Raw genomic sequence first — 16,113 nt, forward strand, 5'->3', positions numbered from 1 at the left:
TTGACTCACTGGAAAAGACTCTGATGCTGGGAAAGGTTGGGGGCGGGAGGAGAAGGGGACGACCGAGAATGAGATGGCTGGATGGCATCACCGACTCTGTGGACATGAGTTTGAGTGAACTCCAGGAGTTGGTGATGGACAGGGAGGCCTGGCGTGCTGTGATTCATGGGGTCGCGGAGAGTCGAACACGACTGAGCGACTGAACTGAACTGAACTGAAATGAAATGAATGTGTTTCAATAAAACGTGATAGACATGGAAAATTGAATTTCATATAATTTTTACATGTCATAATATTCTTTGATTTTTTTTTCCTGACTACTTAAAAATATTGGAAGCCACACAAAAATAAGCAGTGAATTTTGCCTGAATTTTGCCCACCAGCCATGGTTTTCCAACCCCTGGTTAAACTGAAGTTGGCTACAACTGCCTTTGCAATTTTTGCTACCAAGAACTTTCTGTTCACTGACTTAAGGTCAATTTCACTATCTTATCCTCCAGAATGCCCCACCACAAGCCTTGTTTCACCTTCTCATCTCCCTTCGTACTCAAGAGCACCTCATTTGCTCGTCCTGCCAGTGAACACTTTAGTGGCACCCTCATATCCAACAGGTCTCAACTGCTGCTGCTGCTGCTAAATCACTTCAGTCGTGTCCGACTCTGTGTGACCCCATAGATGGAAGCCCACCAGGCTCCCCCATCCCTGGAATTCTCCAGGCAAGAACACTGGAGTGGGTTGCCATTTCCTTCTCCAATGCGTGAAAGTGAAAAATGAAAGTGAAGTTGCTCAGTCGTGTCCGACCCTTAGCGACCCCACAGACTGCAGCCCACCAGGCTCCTCCATCCATGGGATTTCCCAAGCAAGAGTACTGGAGTGGCTTGCCATTGCCTTCTCCGCAGGTCTCAACTAGGAATTCGCAATTTTTTCACTTCCTCTGAAGCCTCCTTTTCCCTTCCATCAAGAGCCACTGCTTGATTCATGACCTCTTTGTCACTTGGACTGTTATGAGACCCTAGCTGGGCTCTCTGTTTTTGTCATTTATCCTCTGTAATCCATCTTCCATCAGGCTACTACTGTTATTTTCCTAAATAATTTTTAAATTATCAAGCCCTTTAATATTGTGAGGTAATTATTCTCCAATTAAAATAAATTCAGTTCAGTTCAGTCGCTCAGTCGTGTCCAACTCTCCGCGACCCCACGAATAACAGCATGCCAGGCCTCCCTGTCCATCACCAACTCCCGGAGTTCACTCAAACTCATGTCCACAGAGTCGGTGATGCCATCCAGCCATCTCATTCTCGGTCGTCCCCTTCTCCTCCCGCCCCCAACCTTTCCCAGCATCAGAGTCTTTTCCAGTGAGTCAACTCGTCGCATGAGGTGGCCAAAGTATTGCAGTTTCAGCTTTAGCATCAGTCCTTCCAATGAATTAATTTTTTTTAAAAAAGGAAAAAAGCATTTTAGATTATTCCCATGGGTCATAGGCTCTATAGGATGAAGCTCTAATAGAATTTCATGATCTAGTTCTAATGTAGCTCCTTAACCAAGCCCATACTGAAGTCACACCCACTCCTCTTTATAAAGTTCTCTCATATCACTGTTTTCAGAGGTTATTCCTATGTCTGGAGAGTCTTGCTTTGGTTTTCCTCTGACTCTTTATTTCTATTATTATCATTTTTGGTCACACCATAAAGCATGTGGGATCTTAGTTCTCCGACCAAGGATTGAACTCACGCCCCCTGCATTGGAAGCATGAAGTCTTAACCACTGGATCACTAGGGAAGTCCCTTTTCTCTGACTCTTGATTCCCTCCTTTATTCAGTAAGGCTAAGCTTAGGTGCCATCTCAGCTGTGACACTTTCCATGACTCTTCTTTTATATAATCATCTCCTCCTCTGCATTGTCAGATCTTTTGTGACATACGCTTTTGGTATGGTGCCAGTCAGAACAAATCAGTTATTTATAGGAAGATGGCCCTACTCTGCAGATGGCTGTGGGCTCCCTGAGCGTGAAAACTATGCCCTAGTCTTCTTGCTTTATCCCTCTTGGAGTCACAATATTTTAAAGGAATTATTTCAGTCTATATGTACTACATATCTTAATACTTTTCTTAGTTTACTCATGAGCTCACACAGATATGGTTGCAGAAACAAATGCCTTTGGGCTCAGGCAGCTGACAATGGCAGAAGCAGAGGGAGATCTGGGGTGAGCTAGCAAGGGTGTTGTTGTTTTCTTTGTTGTTGTCATCCAAGAGTGTGACAGGTATAGCCTAATGTATTATTTTTCAAGAAAAAATGAGAAAATTAAAGATTTTTAATGTAATTATCCCCATTTTAAAATATGGCAACTACAAATCCACCTTAAAAAGAAACTTGTAGGCAAAACTTAAAATACCAACCTGTGGGCTGAATGTGGCCCTTGAGACCCCAATTAGCAACCCCTGATTGATCCCATCCCTTCATGAACTGCCATTAGAACCTGGGGACCAGAAGGTGTAAGATGTGTGATGGGAGCAGGTGTGTATGTGCTCTTTTCTCACCTGGGTTCATCCTGCCTTCTTGCTGCTCTGCCTCCCCCACCTGTTGGTACTTAGCCACCTTCCAAAAACATAAAAGCCAAACACCACAGAGAATTCCATTTCCTTCCATCCTTCCTCCTCATTGGTAACACACTAGCTGTTAACTGCTTGCACTGGTGTGACCTCCTGTTGTCCCTCGTTCCAGGACGTGACCGAAACCATCTGGGAGAAGCTATTATTCTTGATAGATGTTCCGGCTGTTTTTGCTGATGGCTGTTATCAAAGGCTTAAATTCCTACTCAGAGCCATGGTTTTCTAGTAAACCAAGAGTGAGGGGTTATTAACGCCCTTGGAGCTAGGAATTAAGTTGTCCTTATGTTCCAGGCAATCTGGGTGGTCAGTAACCATTTCAGACAGTCACATGGAACATTGCCTATGAGGTTACCTCGAAAAGAGAATTTTAATAATTGATTGCTGTGTTTCGTCTCCCATCAGTGATTGATTTCCCACCCCTCCCCCTACAGCCTGTCTGCATTTCAGTTGTATATGAATCAGCAATAGGTCAATTCACCTGAAGGCCTTTTTGAAACACTTGTCCCTTCTTAACCAGTGTGATTACTGCATGTTAGCCATATTAACACTTCATGTAAACTTTTTAGCCTAAACGGTTCAGGCTCTTACTTCCTTTAAAAACAAAGCAAGAGAATAATACCAAGCAAAAAAAAGAGAGATCAAACCCAACCAAATTCTCTATTCAGTGTGGGACCTGACTGTCTCAGTCCAGGAGCCTGGGGAGAGATGGCGTCTGTGGGCAGATCTGGGTGGGAATTTAGAATCATCACTCTACAAACTGCATGGGTGCTTTCCTGTGTACAGAACATTGCATGGACTGAGTGTTACAAGGACTTTGAGAAAAGCGCTTAGGGGAGCAGGCAGCCTTGCTCAAGAAAGGTCCGTGTTCCAGGAAGTGTCATGTGTATGCCACATGTAGTTACTGATGCCTGGAGGTGATTCTGTGCCCTTGAGGCTGGCAGAGGGAAACTGACAGAAGAGGGAAGAAGAGTTTCCCCTCAAACTCACACAACTGCATAAAGTCCTCTGGGCCCAACACAAGGAGCACTTAGCTTGTGGTGGACATGTTATTATTAAATAGTAATATTGAGTAAATACTGTTCATGCTAGGGCATTTCGTTTTAATGTCTCTTCTATAATTGGAGGTAAGTGTTATTATCTCCATTTTAGAGACAGAAAGTAAGCTTACTGTTTCCCAGAGCACACAGCAAGTTTGAACTTGGCCTTTCTGACCATTGTCTCTGTTGTTGCCTCTGTGATGCCTCTGCTGAATACCTCAGGGACCCAAGGGGAACAGGTCGGTAATGAATGAATTGACACCCATGGTGCGTGGGAATCCTCTCAAAACATACCGACTGTGACTCCCCATTGTGGTTTGATTGTCCTTGTGAATCCTGTTGAAAACAGTTCCATTGTGACTTCTGTGGAGCAGTGGCTTCTGTGACAGGGGCTCACTTCTTGAGAAGAGTTGAGAATATTTACTCATCTGAATTTAGTGACAGGAACCTGTTCTGTGTGTTATCAAGTGAATATATCAAAACCTTAAGGACGAGGTTTGAGCAGATGAGAAGGCAGATAACTTGATCATTTAGTGGTTGCCATTAAAACCAGGACTTGCCTGCTGGAATTTAGGTGGAGTTGATTTTTTTTTTTTAATTTGTGAGTAGAATATTTCACAAACAGAAGGAAAGCAGGTTTTCCAAGTGTGTGACAGCAGCACACAGTAAATCACTTGTTCTTTTTACCTAGTCTCCCACTGCTGCGGCCTCATAGTCACGTCTGTGACTGGTGCTCAGGGCATAGCTTCAAGTTGTGTCTGATACACACGGAGGATTCTGGACTTCCAGTCCTTAAAATTCCATATGTTCCTGCTTTTACAAGGGGAAAAAAAATCTAGGTATTTTGGTCCAATTGAAGGTAGACTGATAGGTTAATGAAATCCATAAATGAATTTAACTTTGGCACGGGTCTCCCAGGGCGCACATATCCTGATCTTCTAAGGGAAGAATGAACTGAGTGTGTAAACTTTCCACATTGAAGACATAGCAGCTAACCTTCCCTTTCATCCTCTCACAGTTTTCCCACTTGAATTTTTATCCTAACTTCAGAATTTCGCAGTTCTTCAATTAAGGTGACTAATAGCTCCTCTCCCCAACATATATATTTTAGCAACTCCCTGAATTTAATCCAAGAAGTACTACTAAGAAACTGAGATTTGCAGAAGTTAAGCAACTTGACTTTAAAAGGGGGAGAACAGTGGTGGCCAACTCATAGAGTCCACAAGAGGATTCCATGAGTTAATCACTGCATGTGTTAATAAAATGCTAACAGCAGTCCTTGGCACATATTAGTTCTCAACAAATGTAAGATACTATTATTGCTCCACATCTAGGGAGTAAGCAGAGTTGAGTTCTGTCTCCATTAATTCTTTCAACAGGTGTTTGTTGAGCACCTGCTGTGTGCTGTGTTCTGGGGAGATATCCCATGGTCTTAACCATTGTGCTTTATTACCTCCAGTTTAATTTCGGGGAAGATATTTTCCCCCTTTGTAGGCAATTGGAAAGCAATGATACCAAAGAGATGATGATTTATGGTCCACCAACTGAGGTCCTCAAAATAAGTATCATGGGTGAGTATTGTTTAGATAAAGAAAGCATATCTCAAAGTCATTCTGGGTGATCTCAAGATAGTGCTGACTCTTTCCTGGAGCCTAGGACAAGAAGAGAATGTAGCTGCTAGTATAGCTGCTCACATTAAAAAAACTATTGAATCTATTGACAGTGTGATACTTCTCAACTCAGGAAAGTTTTTCTCAATTTTTAGAGGAATTGGAGGTTTTATTTAAATTTAGTAAACAAAGCATTGGCCTTTGAAGAACAAAACGAAATATTTAAAGTTGATAGAGATCGAGCTTTTTAAAGCCAAAGTTAATGGGTAAGAATCAGGTCTTTCTACTAAAACTGTAGAGAGTCAAGAATTTAAAATAATATGAAATATGAGATAACAGTTGTATGTGTGTGTGTGTGTGTTTTAATTTTATTTCTTTTGACTGCTGTGGGTCTTTGTTGCAGAGCACAGGCTCTAGGCAAACAGGCTTCAGTAGTTATGGCCCGTGGGCCCAGTAGCTGTGGCTCCCAGGCTCTAGAGCACAGGCCCAAGAGTTGTGCATGGGCTTAGTTGCCCTGCGGCTTATAAAATCTTCATGGATCAGGGATCACACCCATGTCCCCTGCATGGGCAGGCAGATTCTTAACCACTGGACCACCAGGGAAGTCCAGTTGTATGTTTTAAAAAGGCAGTGACTTTAAATTAATATGACTTTATCATCTGGGTAATAATCAGAGATCTGACTGAATAGGCTTCCAGGGTTGGGGCTGCTGTCTTCTCTCTAGGTTGACCTTTCTAATATTTCATCAGTGTCATTCACAAGCTGTATTCACGTGAAATGGCAGAGGAAGTCCACCCGCGATTGTTCTTCACGGTTCCCTGGCTGTGATGAGTCATTGCAGGACAGCCCTTGCAACCAAGTGCTGATAAGAATAGGCACACAATAGGAAAATAAAACAACTGAGAGCTGAGGGAGAAAGAGCTGGAACTCAGAAGTGTGTCCACAGCTCTGCTGTATTTAGCGCTTGTGACCTATGTAAGTTACAGTCTTCCCAGTCCCTGGGTTTCTCATGAATAAAGCTTCTAGAGTCTCTTGCTGAAGTTAGGTCAACTTTGGAGTTTAATATCCACCAAGAAAGATGGGAGACACTGCACCTCCAGGGGACAGTGATTCGTGATTTGTGTAATTATAGTAGCTTTGTTGATTGTTGGAAAAGAGCAGTGGCAGATGAGTCAGCCTGGCATCAGCTATTGGAGATCAGCGATGCTTTTTTTGTTGGGGAAAAAACCCAACTAACGCATAAGTTTAGGTGCCAATGGTCAGGGTGATGCAAAAGTTCCAGAAATAGAAGCTCGGATTTTGGTCAAAGGACAGTATGGAGCGGACAATGGCCGTGGACTTGTTTTCCCGGCTGCACCTCCACCTTCAGCTTTCCCTGGGAAAGATGCTTGTGGGCTACCGTGGGGGTGTAATGTCGCCATCCAGCAAAGCATGCGCACCACTCCTGTTGCTTGGGAGTCACTGCCACTGGCCAAGAGGAGGCAGGTGGTATTTTGAATGTGCTTCCTCTGCCTGGTTTGCTTCTCCAAAAATCTGTGTGAAAGGAAGACTCCAGTTAAATGCATGTGTGAGGAGCTCCAGTGGCAAACCTCTGGACTAAACGTGGGCTGCTCTAGAGACAAACAGATCGGAACCATCCATCCTTTATCCTTCCTCAGGGCGCTTTCTCCAGTAGCCTTAGAAGCAGGAAGAGAATCCCCTTTCTCTCAAGCCTGGACCCAAGCTCAGCTGATCTGCTTGTTCTCTGCTTCCCCACACAGTCCAGCAGGGCCTGCCACTGCTGCTGCTGCTGCTAAGTCACTTCAGTCATGTGCGACTCTGCGACCCCATAGACGGCAGCCCACCAGGCTCCCCCGCCCCTGGTATTCTCCAGGCAAGAACACTGGAGTGGGTTGCCATTTCCTTCTCCAGTGCATAAAAGTGAAAAGTGAAAGTGAAGTCGCTCAGTCATGTCCGACTCTTAGTGACCCCATGGACCACAGCCTACCCGGCTCCTCCGTCCATGGGATTTTCCAGGCAAGAGTACTGGAGTGGGGTGGACACAAAGCTCTGTGTATTGGGTTGGCCAAAAAGTTCGTTCGGATTTGCCCTAAGAAATTGGACTATGACTTGAGTGACTAAGCGCACGCACACACACACACCCCCGAATTGGGCTGGGGGTCACGGGAGGCCTGACTGAATTCCAGCTGCACTACTTCCTGGCTATGGCACCTGGAGTAACTTACTTAGCTTGGGCAATAAGCATAGTAGTACTAATCGTCTTATGCAGGTAGCCTGTGTCTTTAAGAATTTCATTGTATTCTGAAACCATATGAAAATTCCCCCTGGTCACAGGAGAGAGCCTGAACTCTTCATCCCTTCCTCCCTGAGAGGGTGTGATAAACATTGGAGGCAAATTTGACCTCATAGAGATCAGTAGGGATCCCACCTCCTTGCACAGGACTGTTCCCACCCCAGTAAGGACAAGGATTTTCAAACTCTATAAGCAACAATCTACTTAAGAAAAAAAATCTTACACAAAACCGTCATGTGTAAAATGAGTATAAAAGGCTTTTATTTATAAAAATATACTTCAGTTGAAATTTATAATAAACTCAGTAAGAATGATGAAGCAGTTTCAATGAAGAGAAATTTGAAATAGAGGTAATAGATGACTTTTATGATCGTTTCCCTTTAACATATAGGTAAGTAATTGCAAATGGTCTTTTTAAAAAAAACAGATCTCCTTCCAATCTAGTGGTATCGATCAGTTGAAGAGAAAAGATAGAAGGCTTATTATGCCAAAGCTGCCCAAAATATGTAGACTAGTATATATTTGTTTATATGTAAGAGATGGGAATGAACTTTTAAATTATTGCATTTTTTCCCCAAAATGCTTATACCTTTAAAAAATAAATTTAAAGTAAATGTGAAAACACCTGAAACACCTCCATAGAATTTCAGGGTTTGGTAGAAAACTACTCAAAACACACTCCCTGCGGTCGTACAGTTCTCACATCTCAATGTGCTCTCTGTTTCCTGTTTGACTGTAGCATGTATGTGTTGGCTTACAGTTTTCAATACTGAAAGCCATTTGATATAAAAAAAAAATGGTGACATTTGAATAAGCTCTGCAGTCTGGCTGACAGTGCTGGATCAGTATCAATTGCTCGTTTTGATGTTGTTCTTGAGTGATAGAAAAGGTTGCTTTGGGGTAAGTTGGGTGAAGAGTGCTTGAGACTGTATACCATTTTTGTAGTTTACTCTGAGTTTATAATTCTTTCAGAATGTAAAACTGTTTAAGAAAAGGCGTTTGAAAACAACCATCCTCTAGTTAATTGTTAGAAGGGCGTATAAGACTAATAGCGTGATGTACACACCACACTTTTAGAGTGGCTTTCTGTCTAGCTTACCTTATTAAAGCAAAGGCAAGCTTCTTTCTTTGCCACTGAGTCTATATCCTCCACCCTCACCGTGTCACCTACTGTGACACTGTTGAAGTTTTGGAAAGAAAACACAGCAATGGCAAATCAAGGAGATCTCTCTTTCGGGGAAACTATTTTAGCTGCTGCTTAATTACTTAATAAGAAAATGGTGCTGAAACCCAAGAGTTCAGTCTGTAGGCACCTGATACACACACAAAAAGCTTTACAAATGATGTAGCATGTTTTTCTGAAGCATTCATATACTCAAAACATTAGTAATTAGGCCAAAGTAGTATCAACATGCCATGAGATCATAAGGCCACGTGTACAAATCAGCATGCCCTGTAGTCCATTGTGATGATGCAATGTGAGAAGTGTTATTCTACTGGAGAAAAGATAAAGGAGAGAAGATAATTTTAAAAGAATAAACCTTTGATCCATTCACTTCTCTCTGTGTAAAGTGAAAGTGATCATGGTGGTCATGAAATGTACTTCTTTGTTCCCTAGGATTTTATAGTGTGCTATAAATTACTGCTTTGTTCTTTGATAAGATTGATGGTGGTTTTGCTCTTTATCACTTGGAAAAATGCGACGGAATTCCCTGAGCCAGCCATCTATCTTCAGTGTAAATGGCAGAAGACTGATTATCTCGTGTGTTTTGACTAGAAATGGATTAGTGGGGTTGGTCACAGCTATTAGACACCTGCAAAGGTGAACTGAGCTCTGAACAATGCTTCATCAAATGTTTTAACATGTGCTTGTATAATAAGTCCACTAAAAATCTGTTCACTCCACCAAGCTATGACATAGGGCATTAGTCTGATCGGCTTTTCTCACTTCTCTTCCAGGGTCATCAATGCTGGGAAGAGCACACACAACGAAGACCAAGCCAGCTGTGAGGTGCTCACTGTGAAGAAGAAAGCAGGGGCCATTACCTCAACCCCAAACAGGAACTCAGCGAAGAGACGGTCCTCGCTTCCCAACGGGGAGGGGCTGCAGCTGAAGGAGAATTCGGTAAGACCCTCCTTCACCCTCACTCTCGGGTGATAAGAACCCACACACTCTGGCCCCACTGTGGAATGTTCAGAATGGAAGAGAGAAAAGCCACGGCCCCAGTGTTAGTGGAGTGGTGGGTCTGGGCTCAGAGCATCACACTCACAGCAAAGGTGATGCATGGAGTTCAGAAAAGCTGGTGTTTAAGTTCTCAACACTTAGAGAAAATGCCCACATCATATGAGTTTTGTTGCAAGAACTAGTATGTGCAGCGGTAGATGGTTTTAAAGAAGCACTTCAAGGTTTTTGTGAAGCAGCTCATCCTCAGAAGCCTCCCAGGAGGTGTGGAGTAACTCTAGCTGTCAGCTTGCAGCCCAGCTACGACTCTGCCCCTGTCCTCCCCTCACGTGTCCCTTAGAGTTGCACAGTTGGAGCTTGTGCTTGATGCTCTTCCAAACTGATATTTGTTTCAGTTGGCCGAAAGCCCTTGCATCCTATGGGGTGGCCCTCCAGACTGAATGCCCTGCTGACAAACCACAAAGCATTTCTTCTCTCCAGTTTCCGGAGAACAAAGCAGACATCCTTGGAAAGTTCTGAAGAAGCTCTTAGCAGAGTATAGGGAACAATCAGCCCTGTGTCCATCATCAGATTCTTTAGTCCTGCAGAAAAGAGACATGAAATGGGATGACCCAGATGGGACTATTCTAATGATCTTGAGGATATTTTTGTTTGTAAATTTTATAGGATTGTAAAGGATCTAGGAACCTGTCCTTAGTTGAAGTGATAGTATCTTGTTGCATTTATGCTTAGTGACTAAGAAGAGTACTCGTTTATTTTTATTTTGTTAGCATTAGTTCAGCTTAGGGTTAAAAAACACAGTGACCTATGGAGACTCATCAGTTGTACTTGTTTTCAAGGCAGAAGGAAGCATTGATTCGGCCTCTCCCAAAAAGGAAGAGTCAGGGACCCATATGAATAGGACAGAACAATAGCAGTTAAGTGCATGTGCTCTAGAGTAAGACCGTTCAAAGCAGTCTGTTGCTTAAAGCTGTTCAGTTTAACAATGTGTGTGTGCTCAGTCCTGTCCGACTCTTTCTGATCCCATGGACCGTAGCCACCAGGCTCCTCTGTCCATGGGATTATCCCAGCAAGAATACTGGAGTGGGTTGCCATTTCCTTCTCTGGTAGATCTTCCCGACCCAAGGCTTGAACCCAAGATTCATGGTCTCCTGCATTGGCAGGAGGATTCTTTACCACTGTACTGCCTGGGAAGCCCATTTAATTTGGGTGTAATTATTTATTCTTTGAGCCTCGATTTTCCCTTGTCTAAAAAGGAATAATAATAATAGTAATTACCAAATATGGTGGGAGAGGCCAGTTAGAAGTATGAAATCCAACAGTCCATGCAAAGTCCTGAGCTGGCGTCATCATTAGTAAATCCTTGATTGATGTTAGTGATTATTATCCTAAAGTCAGTTCCATTTCTGTAATCCCCTATGAATAATGCCCACTGAATTTTCATTCATTTGTAAATTGGAAATCACACAATTTTTTCCATACCTTCTTGATGGAATTATTTTTGAGGATTGAATTATTATGGAAAAGGGCTCAGAAAATGTGAGACATTAATGATAATTGGATATGGGTGCCAGTGACTTAATGTTGCTCTTTCCCCTGGCAATTCCTCTCTGCCACTGGGATATAAAGTGATTTCTGTAAAAATAAGACAGTGTTGACGTTTGGCTGCAAGCCAGTTGGTGATGCCACATTTCCTTGTTGCTAAGTTCCTCCTAGAAGTGGAGCCAGGAGTAACTATTTAACTTCCTTTCCTTAAGAACAGTGAAACCAGCACATAAGCACTTTAGAATGGAGCCAGGACACTCCTTCGTGATGGTTCATGTGGGGTCTATGCTCCTCTGGGAGGTAGCAAGGATATGCAATGAAAAGCAGGCACATCTCAGCCTGTATTCCTGCCTTAGCCACAGTGATTTCACATCTATCCGCATTGTATATTAGGCTTCTTATTAGAGTTTAAGACAGCAGCTATGTTGCCTTTTTTTTTTAATTGTGGAAAAATACACATAAAGCTTACCATTTTAACCATTTTTAAGTGTACAGTTCAGTGGCATCAAATACATTCATATTGTTTTACAACCATTGGTATCATCCATCTCCTAAACCTTTCCATCATCCCAAACTGAAACTCTGTCCCCATTAAATACTACCTCCCCATTCCTTCCTCCCTTTCTCGTCCAGTCCTTGGCAACTACCATTCTATTTCCTGTCCCTGTGAATTTGACTACTCCAAATACCTCCTATAGATGGAATCATACAATTTTTATTTTTTTGTAATTGTCATATTCACTTATCATAATGTCTTCAGAGATTGTCTGTGTTGTAGAATGTGTCATAATCTTATTTCTTTTTGAGGCTGAATAATATTCTCTTATATGTATATATGCCATTTTGTTTATGCCTTCATCATCGATGGACCGTTGCTGTCATCTTTTGTCTATTATGAATACTGCTGCTGTGAACGTGGGTGTCTAGACACCTGTTTGAGTCCCTGCTTTTGGATATATACCCAGAGTGGAATTGCTGAGTGATTTGGTGGTTCTGTTCAGTATTTTCAGGAGCCACCAGCAGTGCACAAGGGTTCCAATTTCTCTACATTTTTGCCAACACTTGTTAAATTATGTTTTTCGAAAATAATAGCTACCCAAATGAGTGCAAAGTGGTATCTCATTTGTAGGTATATATTTCCCATGATTAGTGATGTTGAGCATCTTTTCATGTACATGTACTTCTTATTGGCCACACATATCTTTTTTAAAGAAACGTCTGTTCAGGTCCTTTGCCCATGTTAGAATTCGGTTGTCTGTTTTCGTTGTTGATGTTTGTGCTGTTTCTAAAACCTTGAAGAGCGTAGTCTCGTGTGCCAGATGATTCGTGAGCATGATCTGTGTTCTAGGAACTGGATGCTGAGGATTCAGCAGGAAATAAAGCAGAGGACAGTCCCTCCCTTCAGGGAGCTTGTGTTCTTTAAGGGAGACAAACAAAATACATAGGATGGGCAGATAAACACTCTGGAGAAAACAAAGTAGGGAAGCAGGAATAATAGGAAGTGTGAGGTGCAGGGGTGGTTAAAGGAGGTGTCAGGGGGTGACACTGGGGCAAAGGCCTGCAAGTACAGCTTTTGGGAAGAAGAGCATCCTGACAACCCTAGGCAGCTGCAAGGATCTGAGGCAGGACCAGCCCTGCCATTCTCAGGGATCAGCTAGGAGGCCCATGCAGCTGGAACAGACATAGTAGAGCCTGGATTACAGGCAGTGGACTTCCCTGGCAGTCCAGCGGTTCAGACTGTGCACTTCCACTGCAGGGGGCTCGGGTTCAATCCTTGGTCAGGGAAGGCCACATAGCATGACCGAAAAAAAAAAAAATTGGATTGTAGGTAACACTTTCAGAAAGGTAATAGGGGAGAGGCAGTCTGGTAGTACCTCAGGGCTGTTATCAGGAAGGACTTTGGCTGCTATGCAGAATGAACAGTTTGCTAGCAGAGGTCACTAAATATATTGCTTGAAAGAGGCTAGTGATTTTTTTCTATCTGAAGACATCCTTTAATTCAAATATGGTGGCACTGAGGAAGGGCAGTGACAGTACAGGGCCCAGTGCCAGAAAATCTGCAGGACACAAGTGAGATAGGTCTCCGCCTTCCCCCTGATTCTCATCCTTTACTCAGTAAATGTGTGCTGAGCTCTGAGTCCACACACTGGGACCTTGGGGCTGAGGAGATGGATTCAGGACAGTCCCTGCCCTCCTTGAGTAGAGTTGGGGAGACAGGAAGGGAAGGCTTCCTGAAGAAGTGACATTTGCACTGTTGTGCTGAAAATTTAATAGGAATTAACCAGGCACATAAGAGAAAGGGGAACTCCTGATGGAGGGAGTGCATATGTGCAGAGCCAGGCTGGCGTGGGAACAATGTGGCATAGCTTCCTATGTCAGGGGCTTGTGTAGTTGCTTGGAGGGGTATAAGACCAGAGCAGTGAGCAGTGGTCACAGGTGAGAGTCACTCAGTACCCTGAAAAACTGGGCTTTTAAACAACGACTTTAGACCAGGGTGTAACGGACTCATGACAGTGGGGAGGCTGACTTGAGAGGACTAGGGGAGCACGCCTAGAAGCTGGGACACTTAGGAGTCTGGCTCATGTGGAAATCTGAGTGAGAAATGATGAAGCTCCAAATAAGGCAGTAGTAAGAGCAAAGGCGTCAAGAAGCAACAGTTAGAACCAGACATTGACAATGGACATGAAACAATAATTTTGAACAATGGTTGGGAAAAGAGAATGAAAAAGACTGCATATTGTCACCCTGTTTATTTAACTTATATGCGGAGTACATCATGTGAAATGCCAGGCTGGATGAATCACAAGCTGGAATCAAGATTGCCAGGAGAAATATCAACAACCTTGGATATGCAGATGATACCACTCTAACCTAGACAGCATATTAAAAAGCAGAGACATTACTTTGACAACAAAGGTCCATCTAGTCAAAGCTATGGTTTTGCCAGTAGTCATGTATAGATGTGAGAGTTAGACTATAAAGAAAGCTGAGCACTGAAAACTTGATTCTTTTAAACTGTGGTGTTGGAGAAGACTCTTGAGAGTCCCTTGGACTGCAAGGGGAGCCAATCAGTCAATCCTAAAGGAAATTAGTCCTGAATATTCATTGGAAGGACTAATGCTGAAGCTCCAATAATTTGGCCACCTGATGTGAAGAACTGACTCACTGGAAAAGACCCTGGTGAAAGATTGAAGGCAGGAGGAGAAGGGGACAACAGAGGATGAGATGGTTGAATGGCATCAATGACTCAATGGACATGAGTTTGAGCAAACTGCAGAAAGGAAGTTAGTGAAGGACAGGGAAGCCTGGTGTGCTGCGGTCCATGGGGTTGCAAAGAGCTGGACATGACTTAGTGATTGAACACATGAGAGCAAAGGACAGGCTCAGAAGAGATGATATGAGAGGTACTGTTGTGGGGACATGGTGACCAACTGTGTGGTACAGGGAGAGTGGGCGACCCCAGGTCTCAGCCACTGAGTCTGGTCCTTGAGAGTGGCCCCCTGGAGCAGGAAAGTGTTCAAAGTGAAGGGATGGGCATAAATGGCAACTTGACTTTTGAGGATGCTAACTTTGCAGTGGGGAATGTTTTGTAGGAAGAGAGAAGGAATTGGAGTTCGGGAGCAAGTCTTGGAAGGCTTACAATTCAGGAGTTACAAGCCCAAAGAAATTCCGAGAAGAGAGTGGAGATGTCAGGAGCAGAAGTGACTATGATGCGGACCACAGAGCGGTCAAGAGAGATGAGGATGAAAAAAGGGGCAAATATTATTATAAGCAAGAAGTGGGGCCACAGGATAAAGTGGCATCTTTATTTCATTTTCAGACAGTTGACAGACATGAGCGTGGTGACAGGAAGAAGCCTGGGCTCTCTTCAGAATACGTGTGATGAATGTCTCCCACCTTTTCCAACCTCCTCATCTCCAGTAAACTTCATGAAGTCAGAATAAGTCAAAATAAATATTTCTGCAAGACTTCATGTGTAACATCACCCTCACCTTCCTTGGAAATTGAAGAAAGCCTAAGCTTTTCTGTAAAATCACATTAGAGTCCCCATGAAAAGAGAAATTATCATAGGAATTTTTTATGTTAGAAACATCCAAAAAGTGGGGGGGGGAGGACTTCCCTGGCGGTCCAATAGCTAAGACTCTACCCTTCCACTGTCTCTCGTGCCATGCAGTGCCACAAAAACATGCAGGGGGTTCGGGGGGGACAGGATGCATCAGTTATGTGCAGAGGAATTCAGCAGAAGCGTGAGTTTATATTTGATGGCATAGGGTAGTTGGGTAGCAGTGAGATGGTTAATCCTCACTACAGATAATTATTGATTGGGATAAAGATTTTTAAGACAATTTTAGTTTTTTAAAAGCTTTTTATTTTATATTGGAGTATAGGAGATTAGCAATATTGTGATAGTTTCAGGTGTACAGCAAAGTGATTCAGTTATATATATATACATACATATAGCTATTCATTTTCAAAGTCTTTTCCCATTTAGGTTGTTACAGAATGTTAAGCAGAGTTCTCTGTGCTATACAGTAGGTTTTTGTTATCCATTTTGCATATTTAAATTTACATATTTAAACATATACGTTTACAGTATTTAATTTTATGTATTTAAAATGGATAACCAACAAAAAGCTACTGTGTACAGGAAACTCTGCTTAATACCTTGTTACAACTTAAATGCAAAAAGAATTTGAAAAAGAAGAGATACCTGTGTATGTATAACTGAATCACTTTGTTGTACACCTGAAATTAACATTGTTAATCCACTATACTCCAATATAAAATAAAAAGTTAAAAAACATTAAAGTTGTCTTAAATATAGCAGTGTGTACATG

The 16,113-nt window shown here is 42.7% G+C and overlaps 1 protein-coding gene across 1 annotated transcript in view; it reads left to right on the forward strand.

Moving 5' to 3' along the window:
* The window catches only part of PPM1H (protein phosphatase, Mg2+/Mn2+ dependent 1H), a 320,445-nt gene that overhangs the window by 102,060 nt on the left and 202,272 nt on the right, over window positions 1–16,113 (forward strand). Inside the window, exon 2 of the mRNA XM_055395097.2 lies at window positions 9,508–9,673. Within this exon, the coding sequence (XP_055251072.1) occupies window positions 9,508–9,673 (166 nt within the window). The remainder of the gene's footprint in view (window positions 1–9,507; window positions 9,674–16,113) is intronic.

Source organism: Moschus berezovskii, chromosome 6, assembly GCF_049115385.1.
Source record: "Moschus berezovskii isolate FMDL1 chromosome 6, NW_MosBer_1.0, whole genome shotgun sequence".
Lineage (NCBI taxonomy): Eukaryota > Metazoa > Chordata > Mammalia > Artiodactyla > Moschidae > Moschus > Moschus berezovskii.